The sequence below is a fragment of the Schistocerca americana genome, chromosome 4, assembly GCF_021461395.2.
Source record: "Schistocerca americana isolate TAMUIC-IGC-003095 chromosome 4, iqSchAmer2.1, whole genome shotgun sequence".
In the NCBI taxonomy this organism is placed as follows: Eukaryota; Metazoa; Arthropoda; class Insecta; order Orthoptera; family Acrididae; genus Schistocerca; species Schistocerca americana.
This window is the reverse complement of record NC_060122.1, coordinates 831457997-831481613: the sequence shown is the minus strand read 5'-3', so window position 1 is coordinate 831481613 and position 23617 is coordinate 831457997. Positions and strand designations below refer to the sequence as shown.

The following is a 23617-nucleotide window of genomic DNA, read 5'->3' as shown; positions in this document are numbered from 1 at the left end:
TGTTACGCAAGATGAATTATGTTATGTGTGAGGATGTGTGATCAGTTTCTTACATCACAAAGTGTTTTACTCTCATTTAAAACTGAACACTTTGAGAACCAGACACTTAGAAGAATTTTGAGCTCTAAAAATCGGACATCTATGTCATTACTTAAAATTTTACTGGCACATTTGTGTGATGTATCTTAAATGGTAACAAACACAAAAAAGACCAATAATATATGTCAAAGCTAAGCTTTTCATGTAGCTTATTAATCTTCAAGACCAATCTATACGTGAAAACTTCATTTTTCCTGTAGCTACACTATGTATATTAATTTAAACCATTGACTTTTCCTATTTGTGTGTTAACACTACTTAAAGTGATGACTACATCGCATGTTCTATGCTCTGATCATGGCCAACTAATCTATAGTTGGCTGTGTGCTCTGAATATCTGGTGTCAGTGGCTGGGAGATCACTTGATTTGAGCTACGATTGGCTTACAAAAGCGCATTGTAATCTCGATTTCTATGCTTTGGAAACTAACATGCTGTGTTTGGTGTAATTAAAATTTATACTTTCATAATACGAAAATATGCAGTGTATTGTAATATGAGAATATCAGCATTCGTGTTGCTGCACATCAAATATCTTTCATAAATGTGATTTTTCCCCCCGTGGATTCCATTTTCTAAAGTGCTGTAATTTCTGTGCTGGTGTATAAAGCCTTAACTGTTCAAAGAGTTGATAAGTTTTACAGTTCTGAGGAAAGTACACTGTCACCTAACGTGGAGAAAGTGTATATTTTTAACCAGAGAATTCAGGAAAAATTCATTATTTTTTTCCCCTTGTCCACATATACACCCTGTATTTTGTCCCCCCTTCATGGATCACAGTAAGGAGAAAAACTAGTTTCCTGACTGGTGCCCAGTGGTGCATTGCCTATTATTTTCTGGCACATCTCTACTCAGTTGATTCCCATGGTTGTGTGAATTCATCTGAGAATTATTTATGTCACACTCGAAGTGCTCCTAGTCATCATCTTGCCAGCTCCTATCTCCTCTACTATTCCCATAGTTTTTGCATTACCAGCACCTTGGTTCCGATAAGACATTGCAGCATCCACTTGTTCTATGAACTCAAGAAAGTTCTCCATAGTTTCCTTGAGACTGTTGACCAAATATCACTGCAAATAATCTGGCAAATGCCTTTTCAGAGTTGACATCTCTGTCAGCATACCCAATGGTCTGTCCAAATGCACAAGCTTTTGGAGCTCAGACTTCCAAAATTTACACATGTTTCCATGGTTACTGCTGTAGCATGCACAGTTAAGAAATGCATTCTGCAGTTACATCTTCTTTCCTACACCTCAACACTTACGTAGCAGTAGCGTCTCAAACATGGCATAATCAGTAAATGCTGCTACATTTTGATTTGCCCACAGCTGCATTCCTCCATCAAGCTGCCATTTTATGAATTTGACCTTTGTCTCATTGGATGTGTCCTCCAAAAACAATCCTTACACAAGGTCAAGATCTACAATATGGTATTTTCCTCCGCCACATTTTACTGAGTCCAACTTTGCCTTTGCCTCCATCTGCACTGAACCACATGGTCGATGCTATTTGACATGTATTTCCATGCAGACTACATCTCATTCATCTTTTTATTGCACTCTGTCTGCACTGATTTTATTCTTTGTCCCAAATCATTCTTGACAGTAGTAATTCAATCTGCCAGCTTTTTCTCTACATGCCTAATTAGTGTGCTATGCCCCTATAAAATATTCTGGGTTCCATTATTTTGATCATTTATATCTTTTTGAAGTTGTGCATTTTGATCTTTTAATTCTTCAATTGCCTCAACTTGATTTTTGATCTCATCAATTACTCTCAGTTTCTGCATAATAGCTTGCAAAAGTGTGTGTGAATTCTCTGTTGCTAACATCCCAACTCCTTTCCCAGAAATTTTAATTTCATCTCCCTCAGGTGTAGCAGGGCTCCCCATATTGCTGTCTGCTCAATCTGAACCACACTTATTGGGCAACTACTTGATACAGTCAGCCATGGCTAATGAACTGCAAACAGCTAAGCAAATAGAGAATGCTTCCCAACTTAACTTTGATCTGCGACCACCGTGCTGCTGGTGTTAAGTTCATGGCTGCATGTGTCACATCAGTTAATGGGTGTGCACATGGCGAACATGTAGTGCACCGGAGGGAACCCTCGTTAGGGAGCTGCACTGCACTGGATCCAACCACATAGCTGTTGCCACAGCACACTGGAGCCCAAATCCTTGGTGCATAGCACTGTGATGAGTTTGTTAATGTGACATGGAGGTGATGATGATGGTGATGGATGCACATTCAAGATGAAAATGTGCCTCCAATGCATTAGTAATCCCAGCCTTTGGGATTCAGTGGTTGAGCTGACATCACATCTGCATTACTTCAACTTACTTCAACTTCACAAATACTACAAAAACATTTAAAATACAGAAAAAAATTATCAGGGTTATAAAAAAGCTAAATGTAAAGATTCCTGTAGACCCCTTTTTAAAACTCCGAAAATATTGCCACTGACTTGCTTGTATGTATACGAAATACTAATTTTCACAAAAGGGAGCATCTTAAAAAAGGAAAATCTCTTCAAATACAACTATGATATATGCACACATGAAACTAGACAGAAGATGAACATACACAGGAACACAGTAAATACAAACTTATGCAAAAGACGAATGTATCATTCTGGAGCTATATTATATAACCATATGCCTTCGTACCTAAAATGCATACCAACATTAAACACATTTAAAATAAAGTTAAAACAGTTCTTGCTTGACCACTGCTTCTATTCTTTGTCTGAGTTTATGGAATATCATAATAAGTAAACTTCATTTACCAAATTTCACTAACTGTCAATTCATAATATAGTTTACATTGTGCTTATCATGTCATCTCACTTAATAACTGCTATTATCACATGTACAAACAATTTTGGTACACCAACCTACATTATTATGCATTTTTAATGCGTCAACAATGTAGTCAAAATGAGTACTGTATTGTAAACTAACTAGGTTTACCACTGTTCTATATGACATGTACAAACAATGTACGAAACTGATTCTTGGACCAATAAACAAATTTTTCACATACACTTGGTGAAGCCACCAGACAATGGTCAGGAGATGTGGAGACAGGGTCTACAGAAGTTAGTACATGGACTAAATCCAGCACTGCAGCTGACTACACACACAAGTACCACTGGCACCGCAGCCAGCTTCTACATCATGGAGCATGTGCCATTCAAATGCCACTCACGAGCAAACCCTCTCTTTCACACATAAACACAATTTGTTGTGTCACAGGGTGCAAATTCTCCTTGGGTTATGGACCTGTCTCTGGGTCTACTAAGGATACTGCTTTTGCATGAGCACCTTGAAGGGTCCTCTCCAGTTACAAAAAATCAACTGTTTCCTTCTTTAAATTAGAACTAGAATGGAAATTCTGAACTAAGTCCTTCACCTGAAACCAGAGATGGTGGCAAGGGGGGGAAGGCTATGGGGGCTATAGTCCCCCCCCCTGCCACCCAATGGAGTATCATATAACACTGGATAAAATGACTTCAGAAATCAGTGAATATATTACTCCAACAGATTCAATCTTTTTTTTATATATAATTAAGTAGCAATATATAAAAACAAAGATGAGGTGACTTACCGAACAAAAGCGCTGGCAGGTCGATAGATACACAAACAAACACAAACATACACACAAAATTCAAGCTTTCGCAACAAACTGTTGCCTCATCAGGAAAGAGGGAAGGAGAGGGGAAGACGAAAGGAAGTGGGTTTTAAGGGAGAGGGTAAGGAGTCATTCCAATCCCGGGAGCGGAAAGACTTACCTTAGGGGGAAAAAAGGACAGGTATACACTAGCACACACGCACATATCCATCCACACATACAGACACAAGCAGACATATTTAAAGACAAAGAGTTTGGGCAGAGATGTCAGTCGAGGCAGAAGTGTAGAGGCAAAGGAGTTGTTGAAAGACAGGTGAGGTATGAGTGGCGGCAACTTGAAATTAGCGGAGATTGAGGCCTGGCGGATGACGAGAAGAGAGGATATACTGAAGGGCAAGTTCCCATCTCCGGAGTTCGGATAGGTTGGTGTTGGTGGGAAGTATCCAGATAACCCGGACGGTGTAACACTGTGCCAAGATGTGCTGGCTGTGCACCAAGGCATGTTTAGCCACAGGGTGATCCTCATTACCAACAAACACTGTCTGCCTGTGTCCATTCATGCGAATGGACAGTTTGTTGCTGGTCATTCCCACATAGAATGCATCACAGTGTAGGCAGGTCAGTTGGTAAATCACGTGGGTGCTTTCACACGTGGCTCTGCCTCTGATCGTGTACACCTTCCGGGTTACAGGACTGGAGTAGGTGGTGGTGGGAGGGTGCATGGGACAGGTTTTGCATCGGGGGCAGTTACAGGGATAGGAGCCAGAGGGTAGGGAAGGTGGTTTGGGGATTTCATAGGGATGAACTAACAGGTTACGAAGGTTAGGTGGATGGCGGAAAGACACTCTTGGTGGAGTGGGGAGGATTTCATGAAGGATGGATCTCATTTCAGGGCAGGATTTGAGGAAGTCGTATCCCTGCTGGAGAGCCACATTCAGAGTCTGGTCCAGTCCCGGAAAGTATCCTGTCACAAGTGGGGCACTTTTGTGGTTCTTCTGTGGGGGATTCTGGGTTTGAGGGGACGAGGAAGTGGCTCTGGTTATTTGCTTCTGTACCAGGTCGGGAGGGTAGTTGCGGGATGCGAAAGCTGTTTTCAGGTTGTTGGTGTAATGATTCAGGGATTCCGGACTGGAGCAGATTCGTTTGCCACGAAGACCTAGGCTGTAGGGAAGGGACCGTTTGATGTGGAATGGGTGGCAGCTGTCATAATGGAGGTACTGTTGCTTGTTGGTGGGTTTGATGTGGACGGACGTGTGAAGTTGGCCATTGGACAGGTGGAGGTCAACGTCAAGGAAAGTGGCATGGGATTTGGAGTAGGACCAGGTGAAACTGATGGAACCAAAAGAGTTGAGGTTGGAGAGGAAATTCTCGAGTTCTTCTTCACTGTGAGTCCAGATCATGAAGATGTCATCAATGAATCTGTACCAAACTTTGGGTTGGCAGACTTGGGTAACCAAGAAGGCTTCCTCTAAGCGACCCATGAATAGGTTGGCGTACAAGGGGGCCATCCTGGTGCCCATGGCTGTTCCCTTTAATTGTTGGTATGTCTGGCCCTCAAAATTTCGAAATTTTCCCGAATTTCTCCGTCCTTTAACGTGTTTTGGCGGCAACACAACCACCTAACCTTTATGCACATCGTTGTCTACCAACCCAAGTCCAACATAGCCCATCTGTCACCAACACCTTTTCGCCTTTTTTCATTCCAGATCTCCAGTTTCTTTCCGGTTCACCTTTATCTCTCCCCATATATTTTTATTTTCATTTTCATTTCACCTCATGTTACACTTTCCACCTTCTAATACCATGTCACCCTCACAACACCCCCACAATGACCCCATTAAGTTTTATTTACATTCCCTCCGCAAACATGCCTTCGCCCTAGCCAGATTACGCTCGCATAGTTTATTTTCTCAGGCTTGTCTGACATTTGGCATTACCCCCAAAGGCCTCACACTCAAAGTTCCCATCTCTGGCTGCAACCCTTCCTTCCATCAGTCCCTATACCAGTTCCAAACTGAACAATCCATTGCCCTCACCCACCTAATCCTTCACCTACACATCAACTCAGCCAATGAACACACCCGTCAACTCCTATCCTTAATAAAAGTCCTTAATCTTTCCTCTCCCACATCCACACTGGCTGTTCAGAGCATCCTCCTACAGGCCAACCGTAAATTAGAACAGCATGCCACCCTCCACCTCAAAAAACTATCCAATCTCCTGGTTTCCCACCTCCGGAAAGGCAACTCACTCACCCTTCACAACCTTTCCAGCAAACCTCAACCTCCTCTCATTGCACACAAACCCAGTCTCTCCCATCTACTCAATCTCCCACTTCCAGCTCCACTCCCTCCAAAACCTCAAAATTCCGATCAACACAATCTGGAACCACAACACCCTAATTCAGTAGTTAACCTTTCCTCCAAACCTCTCTCCCAATCCGAAACCTCTGTCCTATCCAAAGGCCTCACCTTCAGCCCCACTCCCAGATTCAACCAAACAGCCCTCGTCAAAGATTTACTGTCCTACACTCGTACTCTCTACTGGAAGTATCACTTTGCCATGAAGAAAAATGATCCTAATCCTACTCCTAATGATCCCACTCCTCAAGACACCATCCAAATTGAACCCTGCCTGGAACAGTTCCGTCCTCCGTCACAGCGGGACCCACCTCCTCTTCCTCAAAATCACCCTCTCCAAACCTTCCAGGAATTTCTGATTTCCAGCCTTGCATCTCAATCCTTCTTAAAAAACCTTAATCCTACACCCAACATCACCACTGCTGAAGCCCAGGCTATCCGTGATCTGAAGGCTGACCGATCCATCGTCATTCTTCCGGCGGACAAGGGTTCCACGACCGTGGTACTTGATCGTCGGGAGTATGTGGCTGAGGGACTGCGTCAGCTTTCAGACAACACCACATACAAAGTTTGCCAAGGTAACCCCATTCCCGATGTCCAGGCGGAGCTTCAAGGAATCCTCAGAACCTTAGGCCCCCTGCAAAACCTTTCACCTGACTCCATCAACCTCCTGACCCCACCGACACCCCGCACCCCTACCTTCTACCTTCTTCCTAAAATCCACAAACCCAATCATCCCGGCCGCCCCATTGTAGCTGGTTACCAAGCCCCCACAGAACGTATCTCTGCCTACGTAGATCAACACCTTCAACCCATTACATGCAGTCTCCCATCCTTCATCAAGGACACCAACCACTTCCTTGAACGCCTGGAATCCTTACCCAATCTGTTACCCCCGGAAACCATCCTTGTAACCATTGATGCCACGTCCTTATACACAAATATTCCGCACGTCCAGGGCCTCGCTGCGATGGAGCATTTCCTTTCATGCCGATCACCTGCCACCCTACCTAAAACCTCTTTCCTCATCACCTTAGCCAGCTTCATCCTGACCCACAACTTCTTCACTTTTGAGGGCCAGACATACCAACAATTAAAGGGAACAGCCATGGGCACCAGGATGGCCCCCTCGTACGCCAACCTATTCATGGGTCGCTTAGAGGAAGCCTTCTTGGTTACCCAAGTCTGCCAACCCAAAGTTTGGTACAGATTTATTGATGACATCTTCATGATCTGGACTCACAGTGAAGAAGAACTCGAGAATTTCCTCTCCAACCTCAACTCCTTTGGTTCCATCAGTTTCACCTGGTCCTACTCCAAATCCCATGCTACTTTCCTTGACGTTGACCTCCACCTGTCCAATGGCCAACTTCACACGTCCGTCCACATCAAACCCACCAACAAGCAACAGTACCTCCATTATGACAGCTGCCACCCATTCCACATCAAACGGTCCCTTCCCTACAGCCTAGGTCTTCGTGGCAAACGAATCTGCTCCAGTCCGGAATCCCTGAATCATTACACCAACAACCTGAAAACAGCTTTCGTATCCCGCAACTACCCTCCCGACCTGGTACAGAAGCAAATAACCAGAGCCACTTCCTCGTCCCCTCAAACCCAGAATCCCCCACAGAAGAACCACAAAAGTGCCCCACTTGTGACAGGATACTTTCCGGGACTGGACCAGACTCTGAATGTGGCTCTCCAGCAGGGATACGACTTCCTCAAATCCTGCCCTGAAATGAGATCCATCCTTCATGAAATCCTCCCCACTCCACCAAGAGTGTCTTTCCGCCGTCCACCTAACCTTCGTAACCTGTTAGTTCATCCCTATGAAATCCCCAAACCACCTTCCCTACCCTCTGGCTCCTATCCCTGTAACCGCCCCCGATGCAAAACCTGTCCCGTGCACCCTCCCACCACCACCTACTCCAGTCCTGTAACCCGGAAGGTGTACACGATCAGAGGCAGAGCCACGTGTGAAAGCACCCACGTGATTTACCAACTGACCTGCCTACACTGTGATGCATTCTATGTGGGAATGACCAGCAACAAACTGTCCATTCGCATGAATGGACACAGGCAGACAGTGTTTGTTGGTAATGAGGATCACCCTGTGGCTAAACATGCCTTGGTGCACAGCCAGCACATCTTGGCACAGTGTTACACCGTCCGGGTTATCTGGATACTTCCCACCAACACCAACCTATCCAAACTCCGGAGATGGGAACTTGCCCTTCAGTATATCCTCTCTTCTCGTCATCCGCCAGGCCTCAATCTCCGCTAATTTCAAGTTGCCGCCACTCATACCTCACCTGTCTTTCAACAACTTCTTTGCCTCTACACTTCTGCCTCGACTGACATCTCTGCCCAAACTCTTTGTCTTTAAATATGTCTGCTTGTGTCTGTATGTGTGGATGGATATGTGCGTGTGTGCTAGTGTATACCTGTCCTTTTTTCCCCCTAAGGTAAGTCTTTCCGCTCCCGGGATTGGAATGACTCCTTACCCTCTCCCTTAAAACCCACTTCCTTTCGTCTTCCCCTCTCCTTCCCTCTTTCCTGATGAGGCAACAGTTTGTTGCGAAAGCTTGAATTTTGTGTGTATGTTTGTGTTTGTTTGTGTATCTATCGACCTGCCAGCGCTTTTGTTCGGTAAGTCACCTCATCTTTGTTTTTATATATAATTTTTCCCACGTGGAATGTTTCCTTCCATTATATTAAGTAGCAATATAGGTATTTCAAACACAGTTTAACAAAAAAAATAAAGAGTGGCAAATAGCTTACTATTTAAACCAATAAATATCATTTAACTTAAAATGGGCATCTTACTATTTATTAATACACATTTTTTACCCTGAACTGTAAAATAGTTACCAAAAACTACTTTATGCAACATCAAATTTTACCAATTTGTTGGTGTTGGACCACAACTCTCCTTTTCTTAAATGATTTTCCATTCCACCAAAACCCCCCTCGCCCCTCCATTAGCCCCCACTTGATTGACTTCTAGAATTGCCCCTGCCTGGAATGCAGGTGTAGTACGTTTTGTATTGTATTTTCATCTCCTGCATTTCACCTCTTTTTATACATTACCATGTACCTTATTCTGTAATATAAATTTAAACATGCAAATTCTTGTGTAAAACAAATATTCTCTAAGCTTCATTCTGACTTATCCCATACCCACAGGGATTATCTCACTATATGTCTATGAAATTAATAATGAGTCTAATTTAATACATCATAAAAAGTAAAGTAACTTTATGACCAGTTCTCATCCATTTATATGCAATGATAGCATTTAAGCCAAATTTTGAATAAATTACATTGAAAGCTGTCTTCATATAAGGAAAAATCTACCCAGACACTTCAGACAATATATTTACCTCTATACTTTCTTCATCTGATGTAGTACGCCTAGAAATAGTCTTACGCAAAGTTTGTCTCATGTTAATGTACCGTGCCTTCAGTAAGGAGTCATGCTTTCTTTCTCCACCTACAAGGCTTTTTTGCAATTTTTTCCACCTGTAAGCAGATAAACATATTTCTGTAATAGTTCAAAAACTAAAATAGCAAATTAACACTACATGCACAGTTAATACAGAGAGTTATTATTTCAGTGTAAATAACTTATCACATTCAGAATGAACTTTCACTCTCCAGCAGAGTTTGTGCTGATATGAAACATCCTGGGAAATTAAAACTTTATGGCACACTGGGACTCTGGGCATTCATGGGCAAATGCTCTACCAACTGAGCTATCCAAGCACGACCCATGACCTGCCCCCACAGATTTATCTCCACCAGTACTCCCAGAAGAAAGGATACTGCAGAGAAAAACTTAGCCATCATTTTGAGGATTGATTCCCAAATGAAATTTTATTCTGCATCCAAGTGTTGGCCAATTTGAAACTTCTTGGGAGTCTAATCTGGAACTTTTGCCTTTTTCAGGCAAGTGCTCCACTGACTAAGATACATGAGTACAGCACATGATGAGTACAGCCTTACTTCCACCAGTAGCCCGCCTACCTTCCAAACGCAAGTGACACCAAATACAGAAGTAACCATAATGATCTAGGAATCTTCCTCGCACAAAACAACATTCTCAAGAAGTCATTTAATAAAAATATATGAAAGAATTTAAAAACAAATTATGAATGAAAAAGTGGGTCAAATGTATACAATTATTCTGTACAGGACAGCAAGCATACTAGTATGCTATGTAATACATGCCCAATGTAGCTTGGCACTTCTTGCAGGGGATGCTGGGATGGAATAATTGATAGAAAATTTCAGACTGATACAGAGCCAATTCAGATTACTATCAAACTTAAATAAGCAACATCACTGAGTGCTGTAATAATAATTCATTGAAGAACCCATTGAAAATGCAATTTGTGAATAACAGCTGTTATTATATTTAAAAATCGGCAATAGACTATGACTTAACCTTCACACAGCTTGCTATCACCTGTGTGCCATCACCTATGATGACACTTATCCATAAAAAGAGGACTGTTGTTTCTGTTAGTGCTTGCAAAATAATGATAAATGTTACAGTGCTGCAGTGGGGAGAAGGAAAAAGATGCACTGCTCCATCCTATGTTAGTAGCATAAATAGTTAGAGCATACACAGTCAAAAGTGAGCTCAGCCAGAAAATGAAGAAGAAGTTATCCAGACTGAACCTGTTATTTACCTGGAACTGCTAGTAAGATTAGGCTGGTTTAATTTTTTTTTTTTTTTTTTTTTTTTTTTTTTTTTTTTTTTTTTTTTTACTTTCAACAGTCCTGAGTTACTCTAAGACAGGTATGCTATTACTGCCTGACCAGTTTGCACAGAAGCACAGCTGTTTAATTTGAGCACTACCGATTTAGTTTCACTTTATTTTGAAATTTTCAGTTTGGGAAGTGGTAAAACTATTTAAGAATTATTCCTCATCTATTTCATTTAGGCAATAAACAAGAGAGCAACAAAGTATTGCAGACGACTTCAATAAGCTTGCAGTCTTAAACAGTTTAGCTTAACAGATCCAGATTTAAAGATAGAACACCAAGCCTGTTTTAAAGTTATGTGTTTATATGTTTACTGTTCTGTAAAACTCTGCAGCAGCCACAATGCTAGCCCATTATAAATTCGGTTCTCAAACACAGGATGAAATAGTTGACTTTTGTAAGCAGCTGGAAATCCCCCTGACTATTATTAAGCAATTGGAAGCTGTTGTGAAGGGATGTGTTGGGAGATCTCCCAAGATTCATGCACCAGAGATATGAAAGGTACCTCAAGCAGTATCCTCTCCTATGGATCCTGTCTCCTCTACAGGAAGTATGGGATCTGTCACTGATCTCCACTAGGTGTTAATGGCATGTAGGTGGTAGGGCAAGGCACCTTGTGTAGGGGATCAGGGAGAACTCCGGGTGTTTACTGATCCCCCTAACCAACAACTCTGAGTTATTGTCTTCAAGTGAAACCAAACCAGAGCCACTGAGACTCACTTCACCAGTTAAGAAGCCTACTGTGTCAAGAGGAGGCAGTTTAGACATATGGAAAATAATGGTACCCCTTAGGAAAATGGCAGCAAGGGATGGGAAGGAGACCAGGCACACTCAGTGTGTAGTCCTGTGGACCTTGTTCAACGTGCTGAAGAGGCTATCCTGTCAGTCACTGAACAAACAGGATGCAACCAACTGTACCACACTTTGGAACAAACAGTGGCTACCGTCTGAGCTCCAAAATCATACATGAATCATTCCAGCAAATGTCAGAGAATGATGAGAACACTAGCATGGCATAAAGAGTTCCAATAAACTTCATAATCTGCAGTGTTGTCCTCAAAGCTGATCATGGCCCTCAGGTTTTCAGATGATTTGCTACCTACAGGCAAGAGTATTAAATTCCTAGTGATGAATTGCCAAACAAAGGATTGACAGAAAATAGAATGTGATGTGCTCTTAAAAAACTGTGGAGCTCACATTATGCTAGTACAGAAAACTGATCTCCTCTTTTAAGTGTCTCGTCCTCCAAGGACATGTGATTTTTGTCCATAGCCTTTTTGAACAGCAATTCTATGCTCAGTCCAGACAGCTGACCTAAGTTCTGTAGCCAAGATAATTTCCTATGTCCTAGACAACATCTGAAATCAGTATTTTCTTGATGTATTAGCTGCAACAGGTTTTATTTTTTTTAGTGCATTATATGACCAACATATTCAAGATTTCTTCTGTTGATAGTATTGATAATTTCTAAACCTTCATTCACATGCCACAGTACAGTAAAATTTCTGACTTTATCTGTCCATTGTGTCTTTAACATGCTTTGATACACCCACATTTCAAATGCATCCGATTTCTTACCTAATACTGTTTTATGTGTCTATGACTCAACTCCATAGACTAGGGTGCTGAACACATAGCATCATGGCAGTTGAGTGTGAAATGTAATACTTATTTCCCAGCCAGTTATAACTTTATTCATTATCTGGAAATAACTTATGGCCTGTTCAATTCTGCAGCGAATTTCTTGAGAGAAGTCCCAGTTATCATTAATTTGACATCTTGTAGTGTAATTTAAAAAAATAAAACGATAATTTTTATTGGAAAAAGTTTTTGATTGAAAGAAATTAGAATTTTGCCAAATATGTGGACTGTACTGTTACTGTTCCACTCATGAAATTACACTATAATGGGTAGCTGTAAAGGTAAGAGAATATATAACTGTGCCATAGCTGATCCCAATTATGGTTGAGAAAAGAGGAGGGGGAGGAATAACACCTCATTAAAAAACCTTGGTTCGCCTAGTCCGGGTGATAGTACCTCGTGAGGGATCCTTGGCAGGGTAATGGTGAAGATCCCAATGGCAGTGTCAGTGGAGATGAAGATCATCAGTATTATGGTGGAAATGGTGGAAGGGGCAGCCCAAATCCATTAGCATCTGTCCTGAAATCCAGTAGTTAGTGGTCAGCATCTGTTCTGGATCTCAGAAATCAAGTCATAACCATGTGACCTTCACAGAAGATCACTACAAAACAAGTTGAATAAGCATGATGGGACAAAAGGTAGGAATTCCACTATTCCAGGAATCAGTCTCTAAATCGAATTTTCCTGGTCATCAGATTCTGGGGGACCAGGAACATCACTCGCAGAGGAGTTTGTGGTTCTCAAAACCTCTAAGATTGAACCAGACAAACTTCATAGGAACTCTTAAAACTTTCCCTCTCTCCAAAGAAGGTAAACTGAAACAGTTCACAAACATGATGGAAACATTTCACATAAAAATCCTTGTGATTCAAGGAACATGATTTACCAATGAAAATCATTTTTATTCACTTCAGAATCTACAAAGAAAAACCTGCAGTCCAGCTGAACAAACAATTTGGCACAGCTTTTGTGTGCACAATGCACAAATCAATTATAGATTCAGTAATAAAATTCCACTCAATATCAGACAGAATCTCCACAACCTCAATGAAATCAGAAAACAAGGCATACACACTGATAAATGTGGAAGCTCCCACAAATGACTACAATACAAGAATCTATAGATAACAGATGACTTCTGGGAACTGGAGAAACCTCAAATAAAATCCCTACACATCATGTGAACATTCTGTTAGGAGATTTCAATGGACAATTTGGCAAAAGAGAAAAAATTAAGGAAAACAACAGGAATTCACATGGCGCACAAGGAAGCAAATACAAATGGTGAGAGACTAATTAATGTCTGCAAAAATTTTGATCTTAAAATCATGTCCATGCAATTCCTTAAACCTGTAAACAAACTTACAACATGGAAATCATCAAACTCAACTTTGGGTGAGTTTCAGATAGATCATGTTGCTATATTCAATACAAAAACCAAAGAAATACTCAATGTATGAATGAGAAAGGGATTTTTTTGAGTCAGTCTGCCATTTGCTGCGAATAAAGATTAGATTTCAACGAAATAGGGGAAGAAAACACAAATGAATAAAATATTTAGAATTAATCCAGAATATCTGAAACTTGATAAATCTTACATTTTCCTTCTCCCCACTGCAGTACTGTAACATTTATCATTATTTTGCAAGCACTAACAGAAACAACAGACCTCTTTTTATGCACTGCTCCATCCTATGTTAGTAGCATAAATAGTTAGAGCATTCACAGTCAAAAGTGAGCTCAGCCAGAAAATGCAGAAGAAGTTATCCAGACTTCAGGAAATTAGGTGATCAAACTCAACAAATTGGAAGGAACTTGCAGAAGCACTGACAAACACTATGAGATTAGGCAAACACGCAAGAAAGAGAAAACACGGGTGGCGGAACAGCACATGTGATGAAGAAATATAAGAGAAAATATAAACATGGAAAACTCTCAGTAGCGACAAAACTCCAGAAAAATAGCAGGAAGTTTTGAGAATACAAAAAAGTTCATCTGGGGCAATACAAAGAGAAAAATGTAGATATAATGTAAACTGACTCAAGGAAATTGAACAAGTGTTTATCAAGAATAATGCCAGAAATTTTTACAAAATTTCCAGAGAAAACATGATGAGGTATCTAATATGTTCTTTTGCTGGCTTGTTGAATAACTGGAAATCAACACAAGAAATAATTGTAAGATTTTAGCTAGGTATTTTCATTCACTTCTCAACTGCAAATCTCTGATATGCTGATAGAACAGCTAGAGTTTGGGAAAAAATAAAATAAAATAAAGAAAATAAAAGAAAATCCAATCCTGATTCAAAACCACCATGTCTTAAAGAGGTAAAGGAAATAACAATTATTTGAAGAACAACAAGTCTCCCGGGGAAGACAGAGTCACAGCAGGAATTAAAAGACAATAATCTCACACAAGCAACTCACAGAATTTTATCAAACATTTGGGAAACTGAACAAATACCTGCAGAGTGGAAATGTGCATTAATTCATCCTCTCCACAAAAAAGGAATCAAAACCAATTCAAACAACTACAGCGGAAATTCACTGCTCCCTGTAGTATGCAAAATTATTTCAAAGCTCTGTTAAGTTGACTAGAAGAACAGGTGGACCAATTAATAGGAGAGTGTCAGGCAGGATTTCGCAAAGGTCAATCTTACATTGAACAGATATGATACCAAAAGACAATGTTTCAGATGAGAAGGTGTAGAAATACAGTGGTAACTTTTGTTAATTTTAAAAAGACTTGTTATTCAATAGATAGGCAAGCATTATTTCACACTTTAGAGGACTTCAAGAGCGACAGAAAAACAAGATCAATTATCCAACAGGCATCAACAGGTGCAACCTCAAAGTTAAATTCACAGGAAAAACATCAGAAGCATTTCATATTCACATAGGTGTTTGCCAAGGAGATGGCTTCTCCCCCCTTCTACACTATGTAATCAAAAGTATCTGGACACCTGGCTGAAAATGACTTACAAGTTCATTGCACCCTCCATTAGTAATGCTGGACTTCAATATGGTGTTGGCCCACCCTTAGCATTGATGACAGCTTCCACTCTCGCAGGCATACATTCAATCAGGTGCTGGAAGGTTTCTTGGTAAATGGCAGCCCATTCTTCACAGAGTACTGCACGGAGGAGAGGTATCAATGTTGGATGTTGAAGCCTGGCATGAAGTCGGCATTCCAAAACATCCCACAGGTGTCAGGTCAGGACTCTGTGCAGGCCAGCCCATTACAGGGATGTTATTGTTGTGTACCACTCTGCCACAGGTCATGCATTATGAACAGGTGCTCGACCATGTTGAAATATGCAGTCGCCATCCCCGAATTGCTCTTCAACAGTTGGAAGCCAGAAGGTGCTTAAAACATCAATGAAGGCCTGTGCTGTGATAGTGCCACACAAAATGACAAGTGGTGCAAACCCCCTCCATCAAAAATACAACCACACCATAACACCATCGCCTCCGAATTTTACTGTTGGCACTACACACACTGGCAGATGATGTTCACCGGGCATTCGCCATACCCATACCCTGCCATTGGATTGGCTCATTGTGTACTGTGATTTGTCACTGCACACCACGTTTTTCCAATGTTGAGTTGTCCAATATTTATGCTCCTAACACCAAGTGAGACGTCATTTGGCGTTTACTGGTGTGATGTGTGGCTTATGAGCAGCTGCTCGATCATGAAATACAAGTTTTCTCACCTCCCGCCTAACTGTCATAGTACTTGCAGTGGATCCTGATGCAGTTTGGAATTCCTGTGTGATGGTTTGGATAGATGTCTGGTTTATACACATTATGACCCTCTTCAACTGTTGGTGGTCTCTGTCAGTCAACAGATGAGGTTGGCCTGTATGCTTTTGTGCTGTATGTGTCCCTTCAAGTTTCGGAAACAGTGGACCTAGAGATGTTTGGGAGTGAGGAAATGTTGCATACAGATGTTTGACACAAGTGACGCCCAATCACCAGACCATGTTCAAAGTCCGTGAGTTCCACGAAGCACCCCATTCTGCTCTCTCACGATGTCTAATGACTACTTAGGTCACTGATATGGAGTACCTTGCAGTTAGTGGCAGTGCAATGCACCTAATGTGAAAAACATATGTTTTTGGGGGTGTCCAGATACTTTTGATCACATAGTGTATTTAACGTGGTTCTGAAAAAAATTGAGGGCATGGGAAAAGCAAAAAAGGGAATCCAACGTGGTATTAAAAAAAACAGCAGAGAATCAATGTGAACTGTCTGGCTTTCACAGACGATCTTGGAATTCTAACCAACATTAGAGAAGACGCCAAACTTGCACTGGAGAAGCTTCACAAAATCTCATAGAAAACTAGCCTACAAATCTGTTATGAGAAGAATCAATACATGGGAAGCGAGCTTGCAGATAATCTCCTCATTACAACTAAGTACAGGAAAGTGGTACGGGTTGCACACTTCATATAAGAGCTTGTGTGAATCTTTTCGTTGTGCCTATCATGACTCAGCATCTCCGCTATATGCTGAGTAGCAACTTTCCTTCTCTGGTATTGTTACATTCCATCTTGGATTTTCCATTGTTTGATTCATATAAGAGCTTAATATATTGCCAGTCCCCTGCATTTATAGAGAGTTTTTTTGTCAAAAAAAACATGATCTCTTTACAAATGGGATATCCACAGCTGTGACACAAGAAAAAAAGCAAACATTCATCTGGTTAGGCAAGGATTAAGCAGAAATCACAAGAAGGTGAGAAATATGGGTAGCACACTTTCCAGCAAAGTACCCCCATCAATAAGAAACAAAAACAATAGCTTTAGGAAGAAAGTTAAGGATTTACTAATGAAACATACTTTTTATTTTGTTGATGAGTACCTGAAGACAAAATTGCATTAAATACTTGACCTTATCTTCTCCCTAACAGTGTGTTTAACAGTGCTAATAATTACTTTATACACTCACCTCCTGCTTAAGGCAAAATTTCTGTTTCTCACTGTTTCATAGATTTATATAGATATAACATGCTTGCACTGATACGTAACATGCTATATTAAGATATTACCATGTATCTGCTCAGTTTTTGTGTATTAAAATAGATGCTTAGTCTTTTGTCATTCTTGTTATTATAGCCACTACTGTATTCTGCACAATATGCGCACTGAGTTTTCATGTACATTTTAATCTGTTTAGATGCTTAATATAAATGTTAGATTATTGCTGCCATTCTAAACATCTGATGTTGTTTGCAAATACAGTGTGCTAAAAGGTATCAGCACCATATCTTTGTGGTTACACAGTATAAGATTTCTGGGCTTTAAAGAAACAAATACTAAAATATCCTCATGTTGTCTGACACATCCTAAACCCCTCCCAGTTGCCCAAAATACTTTCTCTCTCATCAGACCTATCTGCCAATGAAATCATTCATAAAAAAAAGAGTTGTCAGAGAGAGAGAGAGAGGGGGGGGGGAGGGGGGGAGGAAGCAAGGGAAGGAGGGTTGGAGTAAATGGCACATGAAATCTACTTATGGAATGGCTGAGTAGAATATTGTCTGCTTGTGAAAAACCTGGCAAGGGCCATACTTAAGGGAAGAAAAAGAGAAGGAGCTAGTAGAGTTTCTAGGCTGTTACTTGTGACTTTGTGCTTCCATTAATAACAAAGTCAACATCATGGGAACATCCAAAATTAGCTCGAAGACTGCCAAAATGATGTTCAAACTGAGTACTTACAACAAACTGATGGAACCTATCAACTAAAGCAGTATATTCATTCTAGCAGTAGAAACTACACAGAGAAGTAATAAAAGGTAGAATATTTTGTGGCTGTGCTAACATTCACTAGCACAAAAATTTAACATAATAATAAAACAATTTATATAACTAAAATGTGAATTTTTGCAGTGCGAAAAAGCAAAATCAAAACAAGAACACAACTTTAGAGTGAGTATGTTTATCTAGTCACTATAGCAGTGGAATAATTAACAGCTATTCTTAGTTCAACTAAACATACAGATCTCTGATCTCTCACAAAACAAAAGCTGTATAAAAGAAGAACATAAACTGTGTGCTTTTGTGTGTTCCAAAATATACAGAATAAAATGAAACATTGGATAACAGTGGTGTTATCAAAAGGTGTGAAATAAAAGACAGCTGAAAACATTTTCATACATCATCAGTCCACAGTAAATAGTGCAGACACTGTACATAAATATTTATTTGTTTGCTGATCCAAAGCAAAGAACACAGACAATGACAAAAATGTTATGCATGATCAGAAAAATTCCAAGTTATGAAAATTCAATACCTAAGTGATAAGTGATTGTGTTTCATGCTCTGCAACTAAAGAGTGAAAAGTATGCTGCAAAGTATTACTTGTAAAAATTTTCAGAAAAACTTCACCAAAACTATTTAAAAAAGAGGCTTCCAAACTTACCTGCATAAGATATCACCATATGCAGCATTCCTGGAACAATGCCCACTAAAAAAAGACAAACTTTTTTTTACAATTTAGCAAAAGAATGCAATAAGCAATTATTAAGGCCATTGTTAAACAATGAACAATAATGATCTGAGAATTTTATTTTTCAGGATTCTACGTATAACTAATTTCTAGTGTTGAATTCTTGAAATAAAATATTTAAAATAACAGTTAACAAAATTATGTTAATCCAACATATTTTAGCCATATAATATTTGTCTTTCAAATATTTCAGTTAGTCAGATCTCTTAAAATCATACTAAGCATATCTTTTGTCATATTATTTGAAAGTAAGTTTATAAGAAAGCACTGGAGTCAGACTCAAGAGGTACATTGTTGAAGGCCATTTGACTAGCTTTTTTGTAACTTCTGTAGGCAAAGAATATTTTTAAAAAAAATGAATATGTCAATCCACGTCATATGTGTTACAGCCACAGATCTGACAGTGAAGACATCGATCAGATAGGTCATATTATAGCAATGGAAAATTACTGTCTCTATGGCCTCATAAAGACACATAAGCAAGAATTACAACTATTTTTTTTTCCGCTGACAATACTGGTTTGTGCCTATTTTGGTTGACAGGATTCCCAGCTAATACAAACAAAAAATACGTTGTGATTCTTAAAAACTTTGGAACTAACAAGTCTGATTTATTAGTTACCTTTTACCTTACCTCCTTGTTTACTGAAGTGCCTATTCTTGATTCTCCTTCTCTTATTGATAGCAGGTTTGAGTAACACATAACAGTATTATTTAACCATGTGCCAACCTCCAATTAAGTTTTATTTGATAACCAGTTACTTGAACAATCTGATGTTGTCACTGTCACTCACTGATTTATCTATGGAGAATTTTGAAGAAAAGCACCTAACTTGGCAGTTTTAAAACTGCCAATGTTGTGGAGACACACAGATCATGTCTTCATAATGTGGCCCCACAGTGAGAATAAATTGAGAGTTTTTGGAGCACTATAACTCCATTTACAAACCTATCAGGTTTACTATGGAGTGGGAGAAGAATGGCTGTGTGCCATATCTGGATGGGCTCACAGGGCATTCTGTGTACATTATGCCAACCCATAAAGACATATTAGTACACCTCATGGGCTGCTGCCCCAGTGACACACTCTATGGGGAATGAAGGCATAGCGAACACCAAAAGATGAAGCAGTCGATCTGATAAATGGAAAAAATGTATTGGAGGCCTCTAAGAGCAGGAAGACTTTTCTGATGATGTGATAGAAGAAGATGTATACTTGGAAAAGGCCAGAAGATGCGGGAAGATTCAGTTAGATCACATTACAGTTAGGCAGAGATACCAAAATCAGATACTGCATTGTAAGGTATACACAGAAGCCAATATAGACTCAGATCACAATTTAGGAGTGATGGAGAGTAGGCTGAAGTTAGACTAGTCAGAAAGTATCAGTTTACAAAAAAGTGGGATACAGAAGTACAAAGGAATGAAGAGATTCGTTTGAAGTTCTCTGTGTCCGTAGAAACTGTGATAAGGAATAGCTCAACTGGCAGTTATGCTGAAAAGAAATGGACATGTCTAAAAAGGGCAATCACAGAGGGTGGAAAGAAAACATAGGTACAGAAAGGTAACTGCAAAGAAATCATGAATAAGAGAAGAAATGCTTTAGTTGATTGATGAAAGGAGGTAGTACAAAAAAGTTCAGGGAAATTCAGCAATACAGAAATACAAGCCATTTAGGAATGAAATAAATAGGAAATGCAGGGAAGCTAATGGCTGTATGAAAAGCAAGGAGAAATCAACAAGAAATTATTGGCAGAAGGACTGACTCAGCATTTAGAAAGGTCAAAACAACATTCAGTAAAATTGAAAGCAAGGGTGGTAACATTAAGAGTGCAATGGGAATTCCACTATAAAATGCAGATAACTGGGACAGAGGCAGAACCAGCTTTCATCAGAAAACACAATGGGCCCCCACCCTGACCTTCAATGAGTTCTCATTTGACTCCACTGAAGTCACAAATGGTAGGTTTGGGGTATTGTATTGTATTGTATTGTATTTATTGGTCCAGTAAATCTTACATGTACAGTACAGCACATCAGATATTGGGCAGATCAAAGTATATCTTACAATTAAAACACTTTAGAAACTAGAAAATTATCTTCACAAAATTTTACAGCACTTCATATACTGGGCAAGTCAATGTGTAAGTTATAATTAAACCACATTAGAAACTTGAAGTTTACAACTGAATACATGTATAAGCCAATATTAACGATTACAGTATTTACATGATCCTCACTTAAGCTCTAAGGATTTTTGAGGAACTCTTCTACACTATGAATTGACATGTACACTAGAGAATTACATTCACAGAATTTTACTTCATATACTGGGAAAGTCGGTATACAACTTATACTTGAACCCCATTAGAAACTTGAGAATTACATCTGAATGTATTTATAGGCCAATATTAATGGTTACAGTATTTGCATAATCATAACTTAGACTCTTAAAGATTTTGGAGGAACTCTTCCACGCTATAAAAGCAAAGTGTGTACAGATATTCTTTTAATGCTGCTTTAAAATTTTTTACATCAGTCTTTACTTTCATTTCTCTTGGCAATTTATTGTAGATAATTTTTCCATGGTGTAATGTTCCTTTTTGGCACAAACTGGTTTTTGTGTGGAGTACATGAAAGTCAGTTTTCTGTCTTGTATTATGATGATGAACATTTTCATTTTTGGGGAGGATACTAGGATTTGTTATTGTATATTTCTTTATAAGCACTGCACTTTCAAATAGGAAAATACATGGAAGGGGAAGAATCCCCATCCTTTTAAATAATGGTCTACATGGTTTGGTCCTTTTTATTCCAGCCATGATTCTCACTATTCTTTCTTTTATCCTGAAGAGTTTTAGGCAGGATGGCGAGTTACCCCAAAAAGTGATCCCATATTTTAGGACAGAATGTATATTAGAATAGTAAACTGTCATTAGACAGTCCTTATGACAGCAGTTTTCTAGCACTCTCATTAAATAACACATGGTACTTAGCTTCTTTAATATGTTGTCAATGTGAGTTTCCCATCTAAGATTATCCTGTAGCCAGACCCCCAGAAATTTTGTATTAGGCACACTTGCAATATCCGTGTCTGACATCTGAATTCTTATATCCTCTTCAATGTTTCTCTTGACATTATGAAAATTTAATGCTACTGTTTTACTTTTATTTATTATTAGTTTGTTTTGGTTGAACCAGTTTACAACATTTGTTAATGCCTCAGACAGTCTTGTCTGTAGTATCTCTGCAGTCTTCCCTCCGACTAATATGCTTGTGTCATCTGCAAACTGGATAGTGCTATGGTACTGGTTGGTTGATGTTAGGTCATTTATATATATCAAAAATAGGATGGAGCCCAGTACCGAGCCCTGCGGTTCTCCATATTTTACTGCTTTATAATCAGAATAGTGTCTTGTTGATTTATTTTCTTTGTGAAAATGTATTTCTATTACTTGCTTGCGGACAGTAAGATATGATCTAAGCCAGCTGTTCGGCATACCTTTGATACAAATTCTTTCAAGCTTCTGCAACAATAGAGTGTGGTCTATGATGTCAAAAGCCTTAGACAGATCAAGGCATATGCCAGTTACTTTTTGTCCACTATCAATTTTTTCGAGTACTTCACCCAGAAATTCATATATTGCTGTTTCTGTTGATCAGCCTTTCCGGAAGCCATGTTGGGTTGTGGATAATATTTTCCACTTTCCTAGAAAATCTAGCAACCTCTTACGAAAAAAATTTTCTAGTATTTTCGAAAATGTAGATAGCATGGCAATAGGTCTATAATTGGCTATGTCTTCTTTCTTATCCTTTTTGAACAGTGGTTTTAGTTTCACTGTCTCTGAGCAGGAAGGGAAGACTCCATTTGTTAATGAACTGTTGAAAATGTGGGCTAATGGTATTGCAATGAGGTCCCCCACATTTTTAAAGACATAATCTGGAATCTCATCCACACCTGTTGAAAATTTTGTTTTTAACTCTCTAATTGATAGTATAATTTCCTTAGGGTTGGTTGGAGTAAGAAATAGGGAGTTGCAGTTTCTATTTTGATTTGATAGTGTTGTAGCAGGATTTTTATTTGAAGATTTTATGTCAGATAGTAATTTTTCGCTAATATTTGCAAAGTATGTATTAAAAGCATTGGCTACTTCTTCTGGATTTGTATTTTTTTTTTTTGTCATCTTGGATTACCTGGAGATTTACATTTTGGGAGGTCTCATTTCCTACTTGTTCTCTGACTATCTTCCACATGGCTTTCATTTTGTTCCTGGCCATTTTTATATGGTGATCATTTGTTGTTTTTTTAGCTTCTTTTATGACTTTGTGAAGCACTCTCTTATAATTCTTGAAATGCACAAGAAATTCTTCTGTAACATTTTGTGTTTTTGAGATTTCATAAAGTCTCCTCTTTTCAGCACATGATATTTTAATGCCTTTCGTCTGCCATGTAACATTTCTTTTTTTAGTTTTTAATGTTTGGTTTTTAACTGGAAAAGAAATATTGAAATAATGGGGGAATATTTCCATGAACATGTCAAACTTTTTACATGTGTCCTCATAGTTGTCTATATCATTCCATGTTTCTTTTTTCAGTAAGTGCC

At 39.4% G+C, this 23617-nt stretch overlaps 1 protein-coding gene across 1 annotated transcript in view; it reads right to left on the bottom strand.

Annotated features, from left to right (window-relative positions):
- The window catches only part of LOC124613837 (osmotic avoidance abnormal protein 3-like), a 303288-nt gene that overhangs the window by 68922 nt on the left and 210749 nt on the right, over positions 1-23617 (bottom strand). The window contains exon 9 of the mRNA XM_047142560.1: positions 9477-9615. Coding sequence (XP_046998516.1) covers positions 9477-9615 — 139 coding nt within the window. The remainder of the gene's footprint in view (positions 1-9476; positions 9616-23617) is intronic.